The sequence below is a fragment of the Littorina saxatilis genome, linkage group LG1 (assembly GCF_037325665.1).
Source record: "Littorina saxatilis isolate snail1 linkage group LG1, US_GU_Lsax_2.0, whole genome shotgun sequence".
Lineage (NCBI taxonomy): Eukaryota > Metazoa > Mollusca > Gastropoda > Littorinimorpha > Littorinidae > Littorina > Littorina saxatilis.
This window is the reverse complement of record NC_090245.1, coordinates 32,621,906-32,649,887: the sequence shown is the minus strand read 5'-3', so window position 1 is coordinate 32,649,887 and position 27,982 is coordinate 32,621,906. Positions and strand designations below refer to the sequence as shown.

Genomic DNA, 27,982 nt, shown 5'->3' with positions numbered 1-27,982 from the left:
ATGTTGCTCTCTGAGAATGGTCTTGTTAGATCTGTGAGTGTTTACACTACATGCCTAGGTGCTGTTGGATTGAAGGTTTTTGATATTTTAGCCGTTATTAGGTAGAATGCCTTCCACTTTACTGCAAAACTGCATAATTCGTAGCATCGGCAAGAAATATCCTACCAAAAAATGCCTGCTTGGAACTGTCCGTGGTCCAGCAAACAGTTCAACATGTCAGTAGCAGACAGCCCAAGTTTCAAGATTGTAGGGCCATCCAAACAGCCGTAATAATAAAAACAACAAAAGTAGTCAGTGAAATTGGCTGTGTTCGGTCCCCCCACACTTTTGTGACGTAGGCGTGACGGTTCCCATAATTCATTGTGTCGGTCCCCACTTTCTGTGTCGGACCCCACTTTCGACCTAATTTCTCTGTGACGGACCCCACAACCAGCCTATTTTGTGTCGGTCCCCACACCTTCTTGGATTTATGACTTGCCGGTTACTTGTATCATTGTATTCATTGAATCTAATTGTCTCGGAGTTATTTTTCAGCAAAAACCGGCAAGGCAGCACCTTTTGTGATACCAAGTAAGTCAGATGACATCAGTATGTGTGTGTGTGTGTGTGTGTGAGAGAGAGAGAGAGAGAGAGAGAGAGAGAGAGAGAGAGAGAGAGAGAGAGAGAGAGAGAGAGAGAGAGAGAGAGAGAGAGAGAGGAGGTATTGCACCTCGGTTCGACCGAAGCTAAGTTAAGAATAAATTCCTGTTGTGCAGCGGGATAAAGTATTCCCTCATACCTCGGAGATACACCTTCACTCGCTCGCAGCGACGTCACGTGACGGAAAGAATGTTATCACACCATTGAAATGACATTCTTTCCGTCCCCTATAGGCGACGAAATAGGTCAAATTTTGTGCACTTTTTAGTGGAAAATGCTTCGACGCCGGAGCGGGTACTGGACCCAGTGCCGTTCTAGTGCAAGTGCACTACAAAGGCACTGCACCCAGTGCCGATAAGCGACAGCATTCTTTCCACCATCTAAAATGTCACGTGACGTCGCTGCGAGCGAGTGAAGGTATATCTCCGAGGTATGAGGGAATACTTTATCCCGCTGCACAACAGGAATTTATTCTTAACTTAGCTTCGGTCGAACCGAGGTGCAATGGGTGGAGGGAGGGAGGGAGGGAGGGAGGGAGGGAGGGAGGGAGGGAGGGAGGGAGGGAGGGAGAATGGGTGCAGGGAGGGAGGGAGGGAGGGAGGGAGGGAGGGAGGGAGAGAGGGAGGGAGGGAGGGAGGGAGGGAGGGAGGGAGGGAGGGAGGGAGGGAGGGAGGGAGGGAGGGAGGGAGAGAGAGAGAGAGAGAGAGAGAGAGAGAGTTGTGTTTCCGTACCCGCGACAGCGTTTTTCCAGCGGCGCGACGAAAATCAAGCACATAGAAAATGACCAGGATTGTTTCCACACGCGCGTCGCGTTAGCGGCGCGACAAGCAGCAAGCGACGCGATTTTTTTGAAAGGGTCCTGGAGCGATTTTTTCGCGTTGTCGCGCGGCAACGCGGGAGTTTACAGATTTTACCGCATGTTTAAAACGCAAGTACGGAAACACGTCACGCGTTTGCGCGCGTTTTCTTTTGTCGCTGCCGCTGTCGCGGGTACGGAAACAGAACTTACCGCGAGTACGACACTACCGCGAGTACGACACTACCGCGAGTATAACACTACCGCGTGTCACACTACCGCGAGTATAACATTACCGCGTGTCATTTTATGACTTCCATGGCTGAAGGCAAAGGTTGAAATGTTTCCTTGAAATATAAAACAAAAAGGCCTGGTCTGTTCTCTGAACACTAATTCAATGTTTGTCATGCTAACCAAGAACTCAAAACGATCAGAACACACTATCAGAATACATATAGAATGGGTTGCTTCCAATCAAAGTTAGAACACAAACTCACAAGAAGTAAGTTTGCATGCGTTCTCTCTACGGTTATGGTACTCGCGGTTGATGTACGCGCGGTAGTGTGACACGCGGCAGTGTTATACTCGCGGTAGTGTCGTACTCGCGGTAGTGTGACACGCAGTAGTGTTACACGCGGTAGTGTCGTACTCGCGGTAGTGTGACACGCGGTAGTGACGCTCGCGGTAGTGTCGCATAACCGGAGTGATCTGGAAAGGTGTCAATCTCTCTCTCTCTCTCTCACTCTCTCACTCTCTCTCTCTCTCTCTCTCTCTCTCTCACACACACACACACACACACACACACACACATACTGATGTCATCTGACTTACTTGGTATCACAAAAGGTGCTGCCTTGCCGGTTTTTGCTGAAAAATAACTCCGAGACAATTAGATTCAATGAATACAATGATACAAGTAACCGGCAAGTCATAAATCCAAGAAGGTGTGGGGACCGACACAAAATAGGCTGGTTGTGGGGTCCGTCACAGAGAAATTAGGTCGAAAGTGGGGTCCGACACAGAAAGTGGGGACCGACACAATGAATTATGGGAACCGTCACGCCTACGTCACAAAAGTGTGGGGGGACCGAACACAGCCAATTTCACTGACTACTTTTGTTGTTTTTATTATTACGGCTGTTTGGATGGCCCTACAATCTTGAAACTTGGGCTGTCTGCTACAGACATGTTGAACTTTTTGCTGGACCACGGACAGTTCCAAGCAGGCATTTTTTGGTAGGATATTTCTTGCCGATGCTACGAATTATGCAGTTTTGCAGTAAAGTGGAAGGCATTCTACCTAATAACGGCTAAAATATCAAAAACCTTCAATCCAACAGCACCTAGGCATGTAGTGTAAACACTCACAGATCTAACAAGACCATTCTCAGAGAGCAACATTGCGTAATACTACCATAAATGGATGTTTTGTCCGCGAATTTTGGCGTGTGGGAACCGAGTGGGAACCGAACACAAAGGGTCAGGGCACCGAACACAAAGCGTAGGGGAACCGTCACAGTGTCACCGGTGTGGTATACAACAGATTGAAGTGACAAAGATCAACTGGCCACGGAGAATAGTGACAGAAAGGGAACACTGTCGTTCTCTGGAGCACTGTTGATAGTGGTTCGCTATTCATCGCAACTTATCAGACGATGGTACGAGCTCTGAGAGAATGTAACAGTAGACGTATGTTTTCGTTGACTTACTGTGCTTTCTTCAGCAGTTAAAAATACGTTCCTTCCCGTGTAAACAATCATGTACATCATCACAGGTCTCTCCAGACTTTCACATTGCACAAGACCGTCCTTCCACGCGGGCACCTATCAAATTATATTAATATAATTCCTGTGCCAGTGGGATTATTTTCTTTCCTGAATTATTTTTGTAGATTGAAAATAGTATAAGTTAGGGAATGAAATCAGTAACAAACAAACAAAAAACTCTCCACTCTGCACAGAAAGCGGCCAAACTGTAGATTGTTACAGTATGTGTCCAAGTCAGTGGAAGAGATGCTCTCGCTCCGACAGTGTGTAAAAGCCTGCACTGATCAATGGAGATTTACAAGACGGTTCACGCGGGAGAGGAAAGTATCTTTAAGGAGTTCTCCGAGTCCGAGACTACAACTCCGCGCGTATGTTTTCGTATGTGTTCTTTGTTTTCTTTTCAAAGTGTACTGTACACACGTATGCTTACTGTCACGTGTAACGAATCGGCGACAACGCACTTGAACTAGAAGGGGGAGTTTACGTCCTCTCAGAAACTATTTCTATTTGAACAACGCACTTTCCTTTGTCCAACGTTCTTGAAGCGAATTTACACAACACTCACGACAACGATGAAGAAACAATGATGCTGGTCTGAAACTCACACTTCTAGCAAATCTCAAGTTGTACTTTTCCCCCTCACACAAGCTTGTAGATGTCTGATAACACACTGCAGAACGACACAGTCAAACACAGCACAGGGCAGGCTTTAGTGCAGAAAAAAATATCATGTGGTGATGACATCGGGGGAAAAACTGACCTGTTTCCCTACAGGCGATGACACATACAATACTGAATCACCCGGCAACATTTCATCAACTTGTTCTTCCTGAACGTGATCGGCTTTTCCTGAGTTTAGTCAACCTTTCCTGAATGTTACATATAGTCACAGTGGTATTCACACACAAAAAGCGGTATTCTATTTTTCCCTCTCACCCCATTCAGCTAATTTACGACCACAAAAAAAATAATAACAACATTACTGACGCAACACTTCTGACACACTCTCGAATCTGCACCTGTCCTTTGAAAATGCACTCACGCGCTCACAGGATTCTCAAAAAGCGCTGACAAGTTATCTAAGCAGCGGCGACAAACTGAAAGTGGGCCTACCACTTGTTTGAGCAAATGTTAGCCAACAACTTTTTAAGATAGCGAAAAGAATTTTTCCTCCGAGTTAGAGACTGTGAAGTGAGCACGATGCACAAACAGGACCCGAACACCTCCGCGAAATGCACCTTTGAATATCAGCTTTGAATGGCAAACGGTTCGAAAGGAGGTCACATCACCCGCCCGCAGGCAACCCGCATTGCAAACACACGAGGTTACAGGTGTGGAGTTTTAAAATTCCCTCCAGTAAAGACCTGTTACTTTACCTAAATGTCTAGAGCTCCTTTGGCCCTGTCGCGGACGAAGGGTCAGGTTGTCAGCTGTCCGGCTGACCACATGATAACCGACAACGGCTGTGAAGTAAGCTAACCCGGAAACACCAACTGACCAACTTACACATCCATATGTCACATTAACTTGACCACACAGTCCCACACAGGGAGGGATTCACCGCCTACTACTCATGACTTTTCCTGCATGTTCTTTTAAACACTTGTTTATCTTTTTCACACGTGGGGAAAGCGCCTAGCGGTGAGATTAAAGAAGACAGGTGCGAAATCCAGGTACATATACTAAAACATATACGGGGAGCTAGCAAGGTGCTCTCTCTCTCTGTGTCTCGCTGTGTCGCCTTTACTGGTCTGTGATTTAGTGATGCGGGTCCGGGGTTGTAGGTCGCATACATATAAATATTTATCGCGGATCTGTATTATATTACCCCGCCACAAAGAGGCAAAAGAATAAAAGGAAGTTGGCTATCGGTATGACTCCATAATTATTATAATGTAACAAATAATCAGTGTCGCTGCAAGGCTACTATATATAATACTGTTGAACAACGATGTTATCGTAAAATACATCACCGCGGGAATACACTCCTGTAGGCTATTATCACTAACAGGTCAAGATACAATATCAACATCACAGTAAAAATGGATCACTATGAGGACATGATCATGTTTATCACTGGCAGATTTTGACACAATAACCCCCTTAACGTCAACGCGATCACCCTTTGAATCAACATAATAATTAAGGTTATCATAATATTGTTACATGTGGAGGTAGTCGTGAAATCTATCGCCGTGTTTTTGATATAACAAGCAAGTCACGAGTTATAACAAAGACTTCATTGTGAGGTGTTATCATGAGTTCAAATAGCACGCGTCAGTCAAGAAGTCATAAAGCAGTCAGTCAGAAGTCATCATAAAAAAAAAGTATTTGCCACGGAAGTTATAATTATTAATAAGATGCAACACTCTGAGCCTATAATAAGCACACAGCCTTGAGGCAGCAACATACAGTCTCATATTTCTCGCGCCGCACCCCTGTTCCTTTTCGTCTGCATCTGATAAAAGTCTGCCTTTGTCACTCCCCCGTCACAGCCACACAGGAATTTTGATACGCTTAAAGATGCCTTCCTTCCTATATTGTGTCGACCACCATAGCTTGGTACAGGCGTCTACGGGGGACAGAACATCCTTCCACTTGGACGCATACCAACATTAAACAGCCTGGCTTCTTCATGAGCAGAGTAGGATTTGTTCGGTTCACTTTTTTGGTAGATTGACATATATGTCAATAACCAAGATAATTATTGAGCAAGAGCAAACAAACAAAACGAGAAAAAACACTGTTCGGAAAGCAGCAAGGCTTTAGATTTCAGTGTGCGTCCAAGTGAAGTGAATTTTTTTTTTTTTTTTGTTGCTTAACGCCCAGCCGACCACGAAGGGCCATATCAGGGCGGTGCTGCTTTGACATTTAACGTGCGCCACACACAAGACAGAAGTCGCAGCACAGGCTTCATGTCTCACCCAGTCACATTATTCTGACACCGGACCAACCAGTCCTAGCACTAACCCCATAATGCCAGACGCCAGGCGGAGCAGCCACTAGATTGCCAATTTTAAAGTCTTAGGTATGACCCGGCCGGGGTTCGAACCCACGACCTCCCGATCACGGGGCGGACGCCTTACCACAAGGCCAACCGTGCCGGTAAGTGGAGTGATGTCCTAAGGCTAATCCTTCATGAAAACCTAGACGGATCTATCGAGATGTACAGTACGGTGTGCATGGAAAGCAATTAAGGTACATGTACCTGTAAAAAGAGACAACTAACTACAGAACTCGGGCGGCTTTTGCAAACTGATACAACAGTGGAGCCGTTACAAACACAGAGAAAGGAGAACTAAGGTCTGCTGTCTAAGGCAGTAACAGCTATCTTTTCACATATTATCTGGGTGTGGTCAAGCGATAGTTAACCAGTTTGAAAGTCTCTGCAAATACAGGGAGTGGACGATTTACACTCGCGAGAAGTACTGTCCACTCTATATGGACACAACGGATCTCAACTGGCCGGTGGTCAGTCGTTCCACCGTCGCCTAGACGGATTAAAAGTAAAAGCCGTGACTGTACGCTTTGAAATCCTACATGAAGTCTGAAAGTGAAAAGCGATGTCCGTAATATGTCACGCTGACATCTTACATTAAACTCTTGCATTTAATCTTACATTAAATCTTACGCCGAAACATGAAACCACGATCAAACCTGCTAACGCCACAGTTTTGACACTGCCCTCAGCAGGTATGAAAAGACAGCTATAAAAGTGTATGTGTTTGCTTCCGTCTTCCCTTTCTCCAGTCGAGCGCACTTTTTCTTCGATGAGTGTGCTGAGTGTGCATGAAGTTTTCCTCGCTTGCACAATATAAAATTCATCCTGAATAAAAAACAAAATCGAAGAAAACATGCAAAAATCAAAGACCAAACTGAATGATAAGAAAGAATTGGAGGGGTGGTGGAGAGAAGGCTACGACGACGACGATGATGTCATGATGATGATGATGATGATGATGATTTCGATTACGATGACGGCGATTAACAGAAACCTCCACACAACAAACGTCAACATATATTTTGATTAACTGAAACTACCTGGTTATGTGTGTATGTATGTTTGTTTTGCACACCGGCGCAAAATGTTCCCTGACCCCTCACTACCCTCCCAACTCTTAAAACCCCAATCTGACCCTCGTTACAAGATGTCGCAAGGATACCCGAAAGAATCATCTTTCCGTGTGCAAATCTCGTAATCCCACTGCGACCTCTCGCAAGGGCAAGAGATGGACATCTGACCTCTCTCCACCCCTATCACATTGCCTGTACGTCCCTTTAAATCACGGCTTATTGTACTGCCTTCTTCGCACACACTAGCGCCAAACATCACACATGTGTGCAAAAGGGATTCAAACAGTAAAGGTGGGAGTAGTAAATACTAGATACGACTGACAGCCTGAGGATAGAGTGATACAACATTTGCCTTGACTCAATTTACCCCCGGCATTGAAAATCAAAACTGAAGATTAGTCTCAACATTTGAAACACGTCACAAAAAGACTTGTAGAACCACATTGTACCATTAGTACGAAGATCGTACTATAGCAGTTCAACAACTGGGTCTGGCAGAACACACACACACACACCCTGGTAAAAATGCTCCATTATATGACCGGCAAAGGGCGGGTGGGCTTTGTACGGGAAACTCTCAGTATTCTTAATATTCTCAGACCCTGTCTTACCCCCGATAGCCTGAAGCATCATGACAGGCGCAGACTGCATTGGAAAATCTCGGCTTCAATCACTGGAATTAACATGTACGCGTACAAGTTGATCTGCCCACGTGAGACAACTGCTCAGCCAAAATCGAGCGTAACGATATTGATATTCTAGTTTTCTACTGAGGTCAGACTGCGAGCTGTAAATTTATGATGTCTTGACCCCTACGGTCAGCTGTCCTTTCACTCCAGCCTGTTCCCCTTTTGTGTGGTCTGATGTGGCTCGTCGTCTCTCTTTCTGACCCCACCCATTATAGTTATACACGAACTTTGGCTGGCTGGAGAATAGTGCTCTCTCTCTCTATCTCCTCTCTCCTTCACTCTGTCCCGCTCTCGCTGTCTGTCTCTCTTTTTCTCTCTCCTTTGTGTGTGTGTGTGTGCGTGCGTGTGTGCGTCTCTCTCTCTGTCTCTCTCTCTCTCTCTCCTGACAAGCATCCCTAATTACAGTAGTGACCTTGACGCGCAGTCCAGCCAAGAGACCCTGACAGTGAAACCGGCAGAAATCGATCGAGTGACTCGACCCGATCACAGCGACCGCACTGGCTACTTTGACCACTGGCTACTTTGACCCTACGGGATTACAACAGACGGATGCGAGGATGGTCCAGATTCGGGAATTCCATTTTTAGAGAGCCAGTCAGGAAAATGGGTTGAGGTCGCGTACAAAATGTCTCTGATGTGCAATGCTATACTAATTCTTCATTCAGACTGTCTTCAGATTTTACTCCAGACGCTGGAGACGTCATTAGTCAGTTATTAAACAATTGTTTCTGACAATAAATCGGAGAATGAACACACACGTCTTAACGGCACAGTCTTTCCCGTCTGCCTTACAGTCAATTATGAGTATCACATATCTGCCAAAGGCTTGTACACTCCACCTGCAAACATACAACAAAATCAATTTCCTGACTGTTTCCTGTGCACAATGGAAAGTGTCAGTCAAGAAAGTTATTCATTTAAAAAAAAAAGCTATCTGGTCAGAAAGCACAGTTTGTTGATATATAGGAGGTATATGTCCAAGTGAAGGGATGGTCGCATTCCATATCAATGTGAAAGCCTAGCCAAATTTAACAACAAGAGCCGAATTGCTTAGGCCTACATGCGAAGGTCTGTGCCTTTAAAAGCAAGGATGAACATTCACTTGAGCCAGGCAGAGGATCAGTTCAGTCTGAGGAACAACAACAACAACAACAACAACAACAACAACAACAACAACAACAACAACAACAACAACAACAACAACAACAACAACAACAACAACAACAACAACAACAACAACAACAACAACAACAACAAGCAAATACGCCTTTAAAGAATCAAACACACACAAAAACAAAGCCCTTCCCTAATCGTTTTCAACCCCCACCCCATTCAGTACTGTAAAAATACTTCAAACCAATCCCAAACTCCAGTAAATATCACTTACCACCCCATCCCACGACGCCAAGCACTCAATCTCATTGACACACCTTACCAACACTAAAGCTCAATAGGGCATAAGACACACGGCAAGACACAAGGGAAGACATTACCAAACTTCAAACAGCCAGAAGCTATTAACTATACGCGGCACCCGGCTACAGTCGGGTGGGTCTTTAAAGGGGTTTTGTCCGCGAAGTGTGAAAGGTTTCAAGGATTTTTTTCTCGGCTTTTGGTCCATATAGCATTTAAACTAACACAAGTTACAACAAACTAACTCACAAACACACAAACTGAAAAAGCACTCAGACACAGCAAACAATGGTTTAAACAAAGCACAAATCAAAGAAAAGAGGAATTTATTGGACAGTCCGGCCGTTTCGAACAGATAAACATGTAAAGTGAAAGCAAAATCGATACGTCTACGTCTACTCCTCTCTCTCTCTCTCTGTCTGTCTGTGTCTGTGTCTCTCTCTGTCTCTCTCTCTCTCTGTCTCTCTCTCTGTCTCTCTCTCTCTCTCTCTCTCTCTCTCTCTCTCTCTCTCTCTCTCTCTCTCTCTCTCTCTCTCTCACACCCACCCACTGAGTATTTCAAACTGATTTCTAGTTCACCTGTTTTTGGTACTGGACACATGGGTACGGAGAATCGTCCTCTGACTAAGAATGCACTCATACCTGTGTCATTGTAAACTTTCCTACACTAATCACACTCAGGTGCAGTTTTCTTTCTTGCCGGAGGGCCGATGTGGAGGGGATGGGAGGAGGGGGCTGGACATGTGGACTCTGGTGAGACCCATTTGCTTGGGGAGGGTGAAGCTCTTATTCGCTCCACAGTAAATTCTGTTCTTAGGCACACAAAATCAATCACTTACTGTGTGCTGATATTATTTGTTTTGTAAATGTTATCTACCTGTTCAAGGAGCATATATCCAAACGGCGGACTGTTGACGGACAAAGTTAATATGGGACACTGTTCTTGAATATTACCATACTTCATTCTTGACCAAATCAATGGGCTACTCTTTTGTTCAGAAACTGTAAACACGAAGGTCGAGTGTTCTTTGATTTTGCTGGTACTACGAAAGTAACTCCACACTTCAGTTCAGTTGTGTCAAGGGTTGACGTAGACAAGAAAAAATACATCTTTTGGAAAACGAAAGAAATTAGAACACATTTTTATTTATTTATTTTTTTTTTTACAACAGTCCTTCAAGTTTTGGCTCCGTACAAGCAAACAACGCCGGTGCTAGTTTCTAGGAAACTGGGTCATGGAATCTTGAAGATTGCAAGAGTCTATCACGCTAAGTTAATTGCCTGGCAGGACTGAGACTGGCAGCGTGCCAACACGCCTCTTACTTTTTTGTTTCTCCTTTGCGATATAACTCGAGCATTAAAGCATCTGCCCATTGAAACCTCTGTAACACAGATACAATTGATAATGGCAGGAACGCGTGGCAGCATACTTTCTGCGCACAAACCATCGCTGTAAATAAAGTTGTTTTGTTGTTGTTGTTGTTGTCTTTGTACTTCTTTCATCTTCTTTTTTAAACATAATTGTTATTATCCACTGCCTTCCATTTGCAGAGATGACAGGAACCGACACGCCACAAATCAATAACACCAATTTACACCAATGGCCTTCAAAACTTAATTAAGGGCTAGTGACTCAACCAGCATGCCGCGTGCAATAACACCATTACAACAAAAGAGTTATCATTAATAATCTAAAGCCAATTATTCCCGTGATCACCCCGCATATCATGAAAACTCGGGCAAAGTTGAAAAAATGAGCACATGACTTAACAATTATGACACTGCGGCTACTGCTACCAGGTGCCAAGCCCGTAAAGTATAATAAAAAAAAAATTAAACGATGTAATAAATTCGAAAGCCGAACCTAGCCAGAATGGTCACAGAGCCAAATCTCTAGCTGTGATAAATAAAATACATCCCGTCCCATATAATCCAGGGCACTGAGATAGGCTGCAAAACTACATGTGCACTAACGTGAATCCACACTGTGTGGTTGCGTCCCCTTGAACAATGATGTATGGCAATGTCGATCTCTGTAAGAGGAAAACTAATGAAACAGCGGCGGGTTAGTTAACAAAGACAGCTGGCCCTAACGAGGTAAAAGCACCATGCAGTGATTGTCGTCAGCAGTTAATGTCGCCCACAAATGGTCTCCCTCCCCCCCCCCCCCTTCCCTCACCTCTTCCGGCGTACTCTCTCCAACGCCATATTACTGCCACTAACATTGCGATGTGTAACGTTCCATTCGCTGCATTAATGAGTGACTTCGTTTCGTTTCTTGACACACAAACACAGTTCACACACACACACACACACACACACACAGTTCACACACACACACACACACAGTTCACACACACACACACACACACACACACACACACACACACACACACACACACACACACACACACACACACACACAAGCATTGGATGAGTGTTTGGCCGATGATGCACGTCACTTTCATGCGAGTGAATTAGCGTGTTGGATGTTAGACTGTACAGATATGCTGCCATCAATATTTCCCAGTCCCATCTTTCCCTCATGTTACGGACCATGGAGGTTACATTGACCATTCATATTCACAGTTCGCCCTCTCCCTCTCGACAAAAGCTGACAGATTATAAATGAAGGGAGCCAAAGCAAACCTGCTTGGTACATTATGTTATACTTCCTACAAACAAGTGAAAAATGAGTTGCAGTGACTCCTAATTTCACCGACAATACATCAACAACAAAATTACATTACTCATTATAGCAGACAGGAAACAAACTAACGCTTGTTAGACAGGAAGCAAGTACAGAGGCAAAATTAATCACTCTATAATATGAATGCGCTGCGAACCTCACTTCATAAACATGTCTAGGCTGCCAGCGAAAGTGGGAGCAAGTGTTTGTAAAATGAGGTTGCTTTTGGAAACATGAATGATAAACATCACGTAAGCCAGTGAGTGATATATCACAGGCTAATGCAGCAAAACATGCTTGGTATTTTGCAGGTAAAAGTTTGGAAATTAAAAAGACGAATGTCAAAAATGCTACATTAGTGGCAAGATTCCCTAAAAATCAGTTGAGCTCCAAAGGCAGGAGCAAAGGCCTTTACTCGTTTTTTCGATCAGTATCAACAGAACTGAATCAAGCCTAGACAAGGACCAAATCGCCAATTAACCCTTTTTGTCCTTATCACCATAACTCCTCATAACCAACCAAGCGCAAACTAATCATTATCACCTTGTCAAAAGAACTCTTTATGGGCGTGTCGAGAAAATCATCTGATAATTAATTTTGCATCTGCCGTGCTGTAAATGAGTTTCATCGTGCCGATTCTCCAATCATCTGTCCTGTCAAATCCAAAAGTACGCTTGCTGCAAATGTGCAAACTTTCGTACTGAATATTAAATATGAAACTACACATTTCGAAAGGCCTTCTGCAGTATACAGGAAAATAAGCACGATCAAGGGCGTCAGCTGTACGCTGAAAAGCTGGTGCCTGTGATTTGAGTGTAGTCCACTGAGCTTGATGAGCTCATTGAGAAGATCCTTGTACCAGTGCTCACAGCTAGAACACTAGTAGTCAGACACGTTCAACGCAACTGACCTCACTGACCCCTGCGTAACCGGCTGAATATGGACTCGCTATCACTGGACACTGCAGAAAACTGGGTTCTGTAGAATCTGCAACATCATCGCTACCAGCCTGTCTGCGTTGACTCATGGCAGGAATTTGGAAACCAATCATTCTGCCCTCGTCTGGGACACAGAGATATAGAATATTCTATATTTCTGTGGTCTGGGACCAGCTCCTCATGATTCCTCGATATTGGAACAGGATCACATGGGCTTCGTCATTGTCACACAATGAGATATCCTTAGCATTAAGATATTTCAGTGTAACATCAGTCTTCTTTTACTGGTGTGTGTGTGTGTGTGTGTGTGTGTGTGTGTGTGTGTGTGTGTGTGTGTGTGTGTGTGTGTGTGCGTGCGTGCGTGCGTGCGTATGTGACAAAATATGTGTGTGTCCGTGTGTGTGTGTGTGTGTATGTTTGAGGGATAATACGCGAAGTGGCTGTCAGTCACACCCGCACCCCACCCCCTTTACAAGAATATCTCCCCATAAGCGCCTCCCATCATTACAAAAAATAATAATGAAACATAAATCTGAGCCAGTCATGAATCATGCTGCCTGATTAAAGCAGAATCACTAGCAATGACACGAACGTTAAATCGTCCCCTAAACTTGAACAACATTAGCGCTGCACAAATTGCCAGACCTCAAATGAATTGCAAAGAAGTCAAAACCCCATCCTGATACGAGAAAACATCAGCGTCAGACTCCAAACCTCAACATCCCTCTCCGATAAGATCAGATGGTTGAGACATTGAAGACATTCAAATCAAAACCTGCAATACAGAACGTGACGACAAAAACGGTTACATCATTTCTGAAACGACTGAAGGCGCGTCAGTCTAGCCGCAACAGTAGAATGCAGACATATATATATATATATATCAGATTGAAATGAACAGCTTTTAAGACAAGATGTGTACAAGGAAACTCATAGATAATAGACTTCATAGTGAATGTGTGAATCCTTTAATTTCTTCTTCTTCTTCTTGTCGATCACGAATCCTTTAATTTGACAGTGGTCCTTTGACGGAGGGTAAAACATTCACATTAACACACAACTTGTGCCCTCTGTTATTTTTTTTAACAACCATCGCAGTAACATGCAGATTTGTGTTTTTATTATCAGAATGAGAGTGCCAGGTGTAAGTTAAAAGGTGCATAAAAAAGCAATAGAATCCATGTCTAGGGTGCGTGCCAACCGTCAGGACACTGTCAATATAAGAGATGAAAACTCTGTGTGTGTGTGTGTGTGTGTGTGTGTGTGTGTGGCTCTCTCTCTCTCTCTCTCTCTCTCTCTCTCTCTCTCTCTCTCTCTCTCTCTCTCTCTCTCTCTCTCTCTCTCGGCCACCCTTGTACTGCTGTCGCGTGCTACACGAAGGCTTGTGTTTTTATCTGCCTATTTTACGAGCGTGAATGCAAAGTTGTATCGGTCGACACGAGATAGCATCGCAGGCACCGGTGCAGCAGACAGATAACTATGTTCGTTCATCTCTTCCACATGTTCGCCGTTTTTACTCCACGATGAGATACCCGACTTCAATGGAAGGAAAACTGAAAGACGCTTCACTTTTGTACATAACAAACATGTTTACCCAGTTATAAGCCATCCCCCCTCATCTCTCCCTCTCTCTCTCCATATCTCTGTGTATGTCTCTCTCTCTCTCTCTCTCTCTCTCTCGCTCGCTCTCGCTCTCTCACTCTCTCTTGCTGCCTTTCTCTGTTTCTCCGGCTCTTTCTATGACGGCTTACTAGCGCCAAAACTAAAAGTTAGTAATTAACCCGTGAAAGTTACTAATTTTCACGAGAAAATTACAATTATGACGTGAAAATTACTAATTTTTACGTGTTAATTACTAATTTTCACGTGTTAATAACTAATTTTCAAGTGTTAATGTCTAATTTTCAGTTTTGGCTCGCTTCCTGACGGCTTACTAGCGCCAAAACTAAAAATTAGTAATTTTCACGCATTAATTACTAATTTTCATGTGCCTCATGACTGTGGGGGCTCAATGCGCATGCGCGACTGTTACACCGGCCAATCAATCAATCAATCAATATGAGGCTTATATCGCGCGTATTCCGTGGGTACAGTTCTAAGCGCAGGGATTTATTTAAATTTTTTATTTTTTTATTTTTGTATGCGATTTATTTATGCCGTGTGAGATGGAATTTTTTTTACACAATACATCACGCATTCACATCGGCCAGCAGATCGCAGCCATTTCGGCGCATATCCTACTTTTCACGGCCTATTATTCCAAGTCACACGGGTATTTTGGTGGACATTTTTATCTAAGCCTATACAATTTTGCCAGGAAAGACCCTTTTGTCAATCGTGGGATCTTTAACGTGCACACCCCAATGTAGTGTACACGAAGGGACCTCAGTTTTTCGTCTCATCCGAGAGACTAGCACTTGAACCCACCACCTAGGTTAGGAAAAGGGGGAGAAAATTGCTAACGCCCTGACCCAGGGTCGAACTCGCAACCTCTCGCTTCCGAGCGCAAGTGCGTTACCACTCGGCCACCAAGTCCCGGCCAGGCCAGAGCGAAACATCCTTCGATTCAAAACTTTTCTGGTTCATAGTTCTTTAATCCGATGCAAATTAACAATAAGAGCTGATCGCATGTGTAGATAACCGTGACATACAACTGTCTGTCCGACAACTTGTTGAATAACGAATTCTATTGAAAGATATTTGTGAATGTGTGTGAGTCTCGACCGAAGAGATCTGTCTGCTAGTGGTCGGACCTTTCGCACACAATTTTTCCTCTCTCGGTTCGAACATTTTCGGATCGATTGTCCTTCACTAATACACAACAGAGCAAATTTATGAGTGTGGTAGTGGAAACAAATATGAGGTACGGCTGTCTGCCCGACAACTTGTCGAATAAGGAATGATATTGAAAGATATCTGTGAAAGTGTGAGACCACAGCCGATCAAAAGTCCGTCTGCAACGAACAACTTCGATTCGAAAGTTTTCGGGGTCGATTATTCTTTTCTAAGTGTGACAGGGGAGGCTACCGCTCCTTTCACAGCAGACTCTGCACCCGAGTTGTAGGCCTTTAAGTCAACACCGGTGGATCGTGGAATTCTGTTTGTGATGGGGTCTGGTGGTTTCCGATTGTCTGTATGTTCATGGAAACCTTCGGGTTTGCATAACAGTTTCTATAGGGCTAAAAAAATTAGCCCTAACATTTTCAATCCTGTTTGATTGCACTTCGCCTCCCCAGATGATCGTAGTGTTACGGCACTCGGTTACATCTGGCGCTTGCGAGCAGGGATGGGACTCTGCATGATATGATCAGGTAATGGCATAATATGACCACTGAACATTTTCGTGCTGTTCCCATTCTGCGAACTTGGGATGGACAGTGGTCCCCCGGTTCGGAACTTCGGGACGAAGTTCATTCAAACGGGGGCGATTGTGACAGGGGAGGCTACCGCTCCTTTCGCAGCGGACTCTGCACTCGAGTTGTTGACCTTAAAGTCAACACCGGTGGATTGTGGAATTCTGTTTGTGATGGGGTCTGGTGGTTTCCGATTGTCTGTATGTTCATGGAAACCTTCGGGTTTGCATAACAGTTTTTATAGGGCTAAGAAATTGGCCCTAACATTTTCAATCCTGTTTGATTGCACTTCGCCTCCCGAGGTGATCGTAGTGTTACGGCACTCGGTTACATAAGATACCCAAAACAATGTTAAGGAAAGCGTTATTGCAGAAAACTGTGACATGCATCTTCCCGTCGGATAACTTGCTCGATAAGGCCTTCTATTAAAAGACATTTCAGAAATAGTGTGAGAGTGATGTTTGCCGGACGTTGAAGCCTCTCAGTGCGGACTCTTTTAAATCCGACTACTGTGACCGAAAACGAGGCAAAAATGAAAATGAGTAATTATCTTTCCGTAAACTCGATCTCTCTATCTTTGTTCTTTCCTGTATTAAAATCACTTTTTTTTTTTTTTTTTTTTTTTACTGCGCAACTGATTAGAAACAAGAAGCTATCGGATACTGGACTTCATTCAACAACAAAAGCTTAAAGGAGCTTCTGTACTCTGTAAATGTTTTTTGAGTTGTAAGCCAGTTTGTATATATAGTGGTTTTTTTTCTCTCTCTCCCTATTTGCGTCCAGTGCTCTTTATCTAGTGCGCAAGAAACTGACAGACTGAGTATGCGTGTACGTCTGATATATTATGAGTACTCACGTTTTGATCCTTCTTGTTTGTCTGTTAACAGATAAATAGACAAGTGAACAAATAATATACACACATGTTTTCAAGTTCAGTTTCAGACAACAGTACAGTCATTTGAAGAAAAGAAAAACCTGGACCAAACTTTCCAGTTCCACGAAAATGACACTGCTGTCGAAGTCAGCGGAAGGTAAAAGATAAGAAGCAACAACAACAGAATGTGATTTCTTGACCGGATTTCCCGTGTACACAGAATATGTTTGATTCTGGTTGCTAGATGCAACAACGACTCTGCTGTTGTGACGCAGTTTGTCTTAACGGTGAGCCGTCAGCAAAGAAGTGGCGGACGAAAGGAGATGGCAAAACAACACAGAGCTCACAAAGTTGAAAACCTTGTTCAGCCAAGTGCGACAAGACACAGAACAAAAACACTAGTTTTTTTCTTTTTTTCTTCTTCTCCCTTTTTTTCTTGTTTTCTTCTGTTTCGACCTCATGTCGGTGGTCAGAGAAGTTTCAGACCACCACCAGAGCTTCATCAGATCATCATACGTTCTATCCACGAGCATGCAAGTGTGTTTGTGCGTGAGTCTTAATCTGCTTAAGGCGGAGTCACACCAAGACGACGCACGGCCAGCGCACTGAAAATATCGCGAAAAATTGCGATTTTGGCCAGTGCGTTGTCGTTCGCTGGGTGTGCGTCAATATGCGTTACTCGTTCGTCGAGCGCGCTAGACCAACGCTACGCATTCGTTGTCATTCGCTGTGTGCGTTGGGATTTTTTAAGCATGCACAAAAATGTGCTTCTACAAAACCGCGGTCACACAACGACGCACTGATCATTATTTTCCATTTTTTATTCATTTTCAGTGTGCTGGCCGTGCGTTGTCTTGGTGTGACTCCGCCATTATGTTCTACTGTCAACATGATTGTCCGTAACGCAAAGGGCAAAATTATGGAAGTCAATGCTTTTTGAATATTAAGCAAAAAGTGTAATTTTCCCATAGGAGTGAAACTGAGTGAATGTGAAGGCCTTTTTGTCAATGCAAAGACACAGTTGTGCACAGACAAACACACACAATTATCATACAATGCACTAGTAATTTGTAGGAACCTGAAAGTAATCAGGGGGGTGACACTGACAGATGATGAAAACAAAAATTGATACGGACATTTTCTGTATATAAATGGAAAAACAATTTCTTGCCGCGTGAAAATATCACAAGTTTTTTAAGGAAGGGGGGATGAGGGGGGGGGGTGGGGTGGGGGGGGGGGCACTACAGGTGCGCCGCATACAAAAAGGCAGACAACCTCTCTTCGTGGCCATGATCGGTCTGCCTTGCTGGACAAGAGAACTCTTCCGTCGGCACGTGACTCACCGGGCAAACCTCCAGTGAAAATAAACCCACTGCCGTTTTACTGAAGACAAGGAATGTCTGTGGTGAAAGACGGTTGATGCCCCCGCAAACCACTCCAAACAACCCACACCTGTCTCTTACATTTCGGCCTCACGCGTATCTTCTAACTTGTGTATCTCACTTTCTTTGAAAACATGTAAGGCCCTGTCACCGAAGAGGAGTAATTGTGCATTTTGTTGAATGAAATTGAAAGCACTTGCTTACTTTTTTACAATTAATTTCTATTGCTACTAAGCGTATACACATGGTGTGCATCTTGATGACTAGCACAATAACATTGCTTCCTGACCTTAGTAGTGCAAAGTTGACCCTAGCATGGTAAGTTTGACAAGTTCAGTCTTTCGTCTTGCTTCTGTGAGCGGAAACATGCCATGCACGTACTCTCGAGTGCGTGCATCCGAGTGTAAACTATCATGTTTTGATGAATGATGTAACCCTCATTTTTCTCGTCTGCGACATACATTCAACTTGCTGGAAACAAATTCCCACTTCTGACATGTATGCGCATCGGGATACTTCGACCGCACGTACGGTTCGGCTGCAATTATCGTGGAGAGGAAGACAGAAATGTATTACCTAACGTTACATTCAGCATGACGATACATTCATGCCATATTTTGTACAGTGCGTGCATGTGCTGCCGTGATACTACAGTTTGTCAGTTGTGACTGCAGACACACGGCACTGGGTTAAGATGGGGGGGGGGGGGGGGGGGGGGGGGTGCGGAGGAGCTCTCTTCCTACCTTCAACATGCATGTAATTCTTATTCAAGTTGCAATAGAAGCCAGAAAAACACCTGGATACTTGAACCTCAGAGTTCACCTACCTACCATTAAACGTGCAGAGGAAGACAGCTGAAGAACATAACATACACTCGACTCATCTGCCACACAGACAGACAAAAAAACAACACGCACATCACATACTTGTGATGCAGAACAGTATAATGAATACTCGACCCATCTGCCACACAGACAGACAAAAAAACACCACGCACAACATCACATACTTGTGATGCAGAACAGTATAATGGATACTCGACCCATCTGCCACACAGACAGACTGAAACAACACACACTGTACAGCAGTTTTAACATTACTTGCTGTGCTGTGCGAACACCAACAACCCAATGAGACGAGCATTATCTTCGCTCTCAGCACCCTGTTTCAGTCAGCCAGGTGGGAAGTCATTCCATATCTCACCCTATCTCCTCAGGCATCCATAATGTACAGACAGGTATGATAAGGAGGAAAACACCTTCACTCTCGTATGGTTCCGTACCAACACTGGATGGAATCCTCAGTTTCTGTACGCTGGAAGTGGACCCCCCCCCCCCCCCCCCCCACACACACACACACTTTTTTTTTGTAGACTGACGGACACTCGAACTTAATCCAAATCGAATCATCTGTCTTTAAATACAATAAATATTGTGGGAGGCAAGAAAAGAAATTGTACGTAGTACAAACCAAGATTGAATAATTATGGCCTCCGCAGTCTCTTTACACGGTACTGTTGGTAGCTGGGGAGAAGACCTGAGTGAAACTCGAACTCATGGAATTCCTACCTACCCTGCATGGAATTCTCGGTCTTACCAGAGACAAAAAGGAAACTTCTACAAAAAGAAGACCAATACAACAACAAGAACGGATGGAATTCTCAGACAGACACTGAGACGGCTATAGCCTGCAGAGGAAGCAAAACAGCACACGACCCACACATACAACGGATGGAAGCTACCCGCTGTCCAAACAAGTTAATGTTCATAGCTAGCAACAAAAACAAGGCCAGTTTCGTTTGCAAAGCTAGACCATGAAGAGTATCTGCCAGAGAGCTGATATGTAACAATGGCCTACTCGCACAAACACACTTAGACTCTCTCTCTCTCTCTCTCTCTCTCTCTCTCTCGACATTTTTGAAGAAAACCGAGGACTGGTTGCTGCAAGTCCAGTCGGCAGTGACATTGACACGACATACGATTCAGCATGAAGTTTTGCGGTTCACATCACACAGGAAACAGCCTCTCGCACCTACATACAGGTCAGAAGAAAAACATGCCAATCACTCCCTGCGCCGTGAAACAATGCACTTTTGGAAGCTGTGCATCCAGGCATGACTCATCTCATGTGTCCTCATCACGCATTGATGCGTTCATTTCACAGGAGAAATGTTGTTCTAAACCTTCAATGTTTTGTTCTGTTTTTTCCTCTGCGATTTACAACACTTGACCGGATGTTTACTTACTACTCAAGCTGTAGCCTAAAGTTATACTGCTTCATAAGAGAAATCGTGCAAGGCTACTTGTAAAACCAACCAAATTGTTCGTGGTTTTTTTCTCCACAACAACTTACACAAGCTATTTCAAATCAGATGGGGTTTTCATATCATTGCATATTTTATTTCGATCATTAATTAGTCTAAGGTGGTCAGGACTTGAGGTTTTCTGACACATATTTCATGTTAGCTTTATGTGTGTGAATTGAACTTGCACCATGCGTTGCAGAGTGTGTGTGTAAAAATAATCTGCTACACATGAAACACACTTTTTAGTGCGCAATAATTCACCAGAGGAAGCTCATGCAGACATAGTGGTGTCGTAGGTTTGCAATAATACGGAAACAATCGAAAAACAAAAGTCATACGATGAAATTGATTGTTTGACGGCAATCAAAATAACGTCCTTGTACCCCAGTGTAAAAAAGCCACAAACGCCGGAAGAAAAGCTTGTACGCAGTGAAACTGAATTCTCAGGGTTTCATTGTAATGGTACTATACTTGTCAATTATCCTACAGAAAGAATACATGCGTGTGTGAGAGAGAGAGAGAGAGAGAGAGAGAGAGAGAGAGAGAGAGAGAGAGAGAGAGAGAGAGAGAGAGAGAGAGAGAGAGAGAGAGAGAGAGAGAGAGAGAGAGACAGACAGACAGACCAGATAATTTATTATTGACGAGGGTAATGATATCACCAGTTGCTGCTTTTCGGAACAATCAGCCGTCGCCCGTGGGGGGCCGGAGACTCGCACGGTTAGAGAGAGAGAGAGAGAGAGAGAGAGAGAGAGAGAGAGAGAGAGAGAGAGAGAGAGAGAGAGAGAGAGAGAGAGAGAGAGAGAGAGAGAGAGAGAAACAAAAAGACTGACAGACTAACACACTCAGTACGAGTGGGAGACCGAGACTAACGCAGAGACAAACGCACATGTATAAAGCCAGACCCATTCAGAAAATGATATACACAGACACAGAAAGAGACCAATGTAAGTACCCCAGAGAGATAAAGACAGGCATACAGATAGATCTTTTACATATATATATATACAGGTACGCTCACAATGGTCACCACAAATCGTTATTTGCACGTGCATCACGAAACGGACAGACACAACGAACGTCACACGCTCTAAATACCTACAGGGTTCTTCCCATTGACGTCGGTGGGCGGAGAGTTGTTCTGACTCTGAGGTTGTTGTTGTGGCGGTGATTGGGAGTGGGTGGAGGAAGAGGAGGAGGTAGAGGAGGTCATGACAGTCTTGTCCGGCACAGCATTGGACGTTATGGTCACCGCTACCGCGTTGTTCTTGTTGCTGGACACTGGCCCAGGGGAGGGGGATCTCTCCGACCCGTTGTTGTGCACACCCGGGGTAGATCCTACCAGGGTGGGCTTCTCAGGGAGGGGTGGGGGGGCAACTGAACTCAGCGACCTGTTGTCTGGAGGTCTCGGTTTCTCTACTTCATCCTTGCGAAAACTGGAGCGGAGTAACCTAGTTCTTTCCGCCACGGAGGGGGGTTTGTCAGGAAGGGGTGGGGCAGGACCCCTACCCCCTCCACCTCCGCTTCCACCTGTCGTCGATGTTGCCGTCGGGTCTGACATGCTTGTCGCTACAAATCCGCGTGGTACAAAGGCAAGCTACACAGTACGCCGAGACAATGGGAGCACGTGAAACACGAGTCAGCGTGGGGTCACAGGCAATAGTTCTCACACCAACACACGCGGAAACGATCAGCCGATCTGACGCTGAATCAAGTTTGCACCTGGGAGCAGCCGTCAGAACGGGGGAACGACACACTTTACTCCACACACACTCCGACGCCGGCCAAGACACAAAACGCTGGCAGCAATAAACTCCGCGAAACAACTCTCAACTCCCTCGAAGTTTTCTCCGGCCTTAGCTCCTAATCGAAAACAGTGGCAGTGAAGTTGTCAGGAAGTTTCTCTGTGAAAAGAGCGCAGGGTTGGGTTGGGCCAAGACTAGCTAGCACTACTGCTATGGCCGAGGGGGATGAAGTTTCAACACGGATGCAGACCCAGAGAAAAGGGGGGAGGGATGGAGGGGGCAAGGGTGAAGGCGAAATTCCAGAGTGTAGTAGCAAGGAGTGCGGAGGAAAGCTTGAGCAAGCAAGCAAGCCACCGGTACACACAGGCACTCACTGATTAGGCTCTTCTTGCTCCCCAAGGCCACAGAGGCAAATGTCAAGAGCCTGGAGACTTGCGGAAGTTGGCACTATCAGCTCTGTGGGCCTGTGTTGTGATGTGCAAAGATCTAGCAGCAGACACACGTGGGTAGCTGTCAGACGCCTGTCAGGGGGCGTGGCTTCCACTGGACCTCATGGGGTCTGTTTCATGCAGGGGTGGCATAGTGGTTACTGCGCCATTGCATGTAATTAACACACAGGCATTTACAGTTACTCACAATCAGGCCACTGGTGCTTCCGGTTTTGACTCACTGTTGTAGTTCCCCCCCACAGTCACAGAAAAGGAATTCACTCCACTCACGATTTCTTCAATGTGACTCAGTGACAGCACAATTCCATTATGAGAACATTCTGCCACACGCAAACATAATCTTGAACCCAACCTGTTTTGAACACTCGACTGCAATTTCAGAAACCATGCAGCCAGAAATTAACTTCACTACAAAAGCTGTGTAATTTCTCTGTTGTGTCAGAATACTTCAATTCTATCAGCTGGTCAGTTTGCGCTCAAAAGTCCTCTTTTACGTCAAAACATTGGCGGTTCACGCTGGTGAATGACAAACCTCTGGGTTTCTGTTCATAAATGTGTCTCACTGTCAACTGCTTCAACGCCAAACAATCTCCTAAGCCTGTAAATCGCACTACTTTTAAATCACACACACATACTTCCCACATAACACCATGCAGCAATGATCTCACACTGCAAAGATCAACCGATGAAACCTCGACCATATCAGTTCCAGACTAATTTATCTTTCTCGAGAATTGATTCGTCCTTTATCTGACTTCAAGAGGCCATCACAGATGACACAGCTGTAGTTTCACACCCTGTGGCTGTGAGTGGCTGCGAACAAAAGGCGAAAGAAACAAAAATCAAGCGACTGGAACCGTGACCGGGAAATCGTGTCTCCAGTCTGATGATGACAGCTTTACCTGCTGAACGTTATGTCACGGAGTACCGAGACTCTTACGTCACATAATGCTTCTTCTTGTCTCCGCTAACCTCATTTTCATACTCATCATGATTGTCACATTCATCATATTTTTTTATTTTTTATATCTCAGCTTACACTCTTATCTAATCTTCTACAGCGTCAAAACATGGACAAGTGTCTCCTGCAAAATGGCAATAAATGTTGCTTAGTACCCCGCTCAACTGTGGCATAAGTAATATAGTTTATCTATACAAACTGGAAAACCAGAAACTGTCACCAAAACGCGAAGAACTAGATTCACAAGCAGTCCGGTCATATGAAATGTATTTAAACAACGGTCAGTATGCGTTGGCAAACACACACTGTGAAGTTACTTCCTCAGTGGTCGAAGTTCAATCACAGTAGACATCACAAGACCTACACTGACTTACTTGACATAAACAACCGGGCCGCGCAGACATACGAAGGGATCCACTTCCGTGTTTGTTTTTGAAGTCTAGATGAAATTTTACACATCACGACAATCCACCGAATACTGTGAATGACATTGCGCATTTCCATGACTGATCAATGGAGAAGGAGGGAGTGGGGGAGGGGCTAGCTGGGGGACAGGGTGAGGGACCTTAACGTGAGCACATAAGAGTGTGACGAGAACAATGAACAACTGGTGGGATTTGCTATTCACACAAACCAAACAATGTGTTCAAATCAACAGGATTGCCGAAGTGTGCTTGTGATGCTGACGAATTTTGACAACCATAACTTCAAAAAGTAATAAATGCACACACGCACGCGCGTTCGTGTGTGTGTGTGAGTGTGTGTGTGAGAGAGAGAGAGAGAGAGAGAGAGAGAGAGAGAGAGAGAGAGAGAAAGAGAGAGAGAGAGAGAGAGAGAGAGAGAGAGAGAGAGAGAGAGAGAGAGAGAGAGAGAGAGAGAGAGAGAGAATGCCCGTGTGCGTTCATAACTGTCCAATCTGCAAGCTGAACTTCTTCTCCAAAATTACCAACATAAAAAAACCATTCAAAACACAAGAGCCTGTATTTCTAAACTGCATTCCAAGCATTTCCCAACTGATTAGATGTAATGAGTAAGAGAGAAGAACGCTCTTCAGAACCGGCCAACATTCGTTGAAAGAAACAACACAGCCCACTCTATCCTTCGATAAACCCGCGAAAAGCCAGGAACAGCGGCACTCCGTTGAATCGGCTGCCGAACTGAGGTGGCGGTCTGCAGCCACACTTCGTCTTTATTGACATATCGAATGCTTTTAAACATGGACCATATTCAATGTTCTTTAATTCTTTTTGTTTCTTTTTGTTGTTGCTTGCATGAAGATAAAAGCTGGGAAAATTGCATGCCTACGTCAAAACTGTGCTCAATCATCAATGACTGTAAATATCATCGGACTGAAAAGGGTTTATCAAACACCGGCAATTGGGAAAGAGCACAAAAAACGGAGTTGACCAGTGCATTGTGAATTGTTTGTTTGTTTATTTGTTGCTTAACGTCCAGCCGACTACGCAGAGCCATATCAGGACGAGGAAGGGGGGATGAAGGGGGCCACTTGTCAAGCGATTCCTGTTTACAAATGCACTAACCCATTACTTGTGTCCCAGCAGGCTTTAGTAAAACTAAATTAATACCTACTGGAAGATTACCAGTTTCCAGTATGTTAAAATAGGCTTAACCTATCTACTGCTGGACTTACATCAGAACACTAACAGATTAAACTATACATGAATCGCGAGACAAGCGGCAAGAGAAGAGATTTTTGGAAAAAATACAGGTGAATGAGCAAGAAGGCAGAAAAAAGAAAAGAATTCATGAAGAAAAAGAGAGCATGACAGGAAAGAGGAACCAAAAATCTACCCAACAGCAAACTAGAAAGCTCCTGCGGTTCCAAAAACAGGAGGGGCTTTTAATTTCATAACCGCAGTGCCCCACTGCGGGAGCATTGTGAATCAACCTTTGACATGAAAATCACAGCCAGTACAAATTGACAAAAAGCACAAACACCATGGCCAACCAGTCTTGTTCGTGAATCCAAAGAGTAAACCAACTGACAAAGCAAATTGCGGAGGAAGTTACGTCGCAAATGACTGGGAGGAAGCGTTAAAATCACCCTTAGCCGGTAAAGGGAGGTGAAAGGGATATCATATTGGTCTGTCAGTGTGCATATGCTTCCTTTTGGCCAAAACACTGCTTCAATGTTATAAGGGGTAAGTCAAAAGATCAGGCTGTGGTGTTGCACATCTGTCAGTTTGGGGGGTGTGTGAATTGTATACCTTTTCATTCACGAGAAAACAACGGAGACTGAGAGACTCGGCGACTGAAGTGTTCTTTGACTAGACAAGCACTAATTCTGAACTGTTACTTCCTCCAGTTTGAAAACTTGATTCTCTAAGTCGTACTACAACACTTTCAGTCTCAAAATCAGAAACAACGCGCTCCTGTTTTAAAGCTAGTAGTAGTAACTCTTTTCTTTGGTCATACGACAAGAAGCGAGTAATGCTCTAAAATTACTGCAGCCGATTCTGCAGGGTTAGCAGGTTGTTCGTGACGAGACAAAGAGATTTCACCGCGTAAGCACGCCACTGAGTCACTCTGTTCAATGAATGAAAGTGATCAATGCTCCGCGAAGGATGGGAGTCTGAGCGCCAGACTGTCAAATCATCGTCTGATTCGCCTACCGCAAATCGCTGCTGTTCTGCTTCAATTAGATTTGGGTGGATGACTAAACTTGAAAACGAGGTTTGCTTACGAAATGTTTACAAAGATGAGTAATAGAGAATATTGGAATTCTTTTCCAGATGTTTTCATAAGCACACCTCGGCAACTACAATCACTCACTAGCATTGCATTCCCAGAAACCAAGTTGTGAAACTAACACACTAATCCGTGATCCAAGAAGACAAGAAACAAGAAAGAGCACACACAGAAACACTCACTGATGACAAATGATCCGTTTCCGCCCAGAATCATTGAACCAATCACAAGTTGCTGCCACTTGAAGCACGTGCAAGGAGAGACACGTAACTATGTCTATTGTTTAACATATCCTAACCATCAGTTGTCAAACACAAAATGTTCAATCAACTAGGTTGTGTGTTTTGTTGTTGTTTTTAGAGATATTCACACTTCAGGTGTTCATAAAGGGCCACGCAGCATTTCCTTCCATGACAGTCTGGTCGGCTAGGAGTCTGTAAAGAAATCTGCGAGCACTGTGATTTTGAACACGAACAAACCGGTTCTGATTGGTCTAACCAGCGCCTGTGTATTGATTTTTTTCCCATGGCAAGGACAATAGATTGACCCTTTCTCTTCGTCCGGTCTCTACCACCATGTAGCCACCTCTAGTCACACTCTATGTCCACTCCCGTCCCGATGTCAGTGAAATGCCCTCAAAAACAACATTCACGCCCACACCATCGTCCCAATCTTTTTCTTGGTTGTGACAAAAGCTAAGTACATGTATGCTCAAAGACATGCTCAAAGACATACAAAAGACTTTTTGTGTGATAAGAATTATGAATGCAGTGATGCTCTTTATTGACTTGTGTCTGTGTTCATCAGTTGCAGACTGGAGATTTTTTTTTTAAATGTTGGGGGGGGGGGGGGGGGGGGCAACACCGTCGACCAATAGTCAGACATTTTCAGACAGAATAGAAGGGGACACACACACAAAGCCTGTCAATCATTTAGTACAAAGCAAAGACCTGTGGAAAATCAGTCCACTAAAAAGATCACTTTTGTCACAAGTAACTTCCAAAATGTGACTGTTTTCACTTTCCCCCATTATTTACACCATGTAAAAGTATGAAGACAACAACGAACGTTGATGTGAAGTTGATATTGCGACATTTTTACAGGTCCTAAAGCAGTCAAGAACTGGGGGACATGTTTCACTGTGTCCAGTTGCAGTGTTGTCATGTTTGGTTTCCTCTTTCTTGGCAAGCATGGTTTTCCCCC

The 27,982-nt window shown here is 44.3% G+C and overlaps 1 protein-coding gene across 1 annotated transcript in view; it reads right to left on the bottom strand.

Moving 5' to 3' along the window:
• Positions 1-24,340, bottom strand: part of LOC138950402 (protein peanut-like) — a 107,213-nt gene extending 82,873 nt beyond the window's left edge. Inside the window, exons 1-2 of the mRNA XM_070322145.1 lie at positions 22,018-24,340; positions 17,214-17,234 (exon numbers count right to left, since the gene is read on the bottom strand). Coding sequence (XP_070178246.1) covers positions 17,214-17,234; positions 22,018-22,476 — 480 coding nt within the window. The 5' untranslated portion in view covers positions 22,477-24,340. The remainder of the gene's footprint in view (positions 1-17,213; positions 17,235-22,017) is intronic.
• Between the last annotated feature and the right edge of the window lie 3,642 nt (positions 24,341-27,982).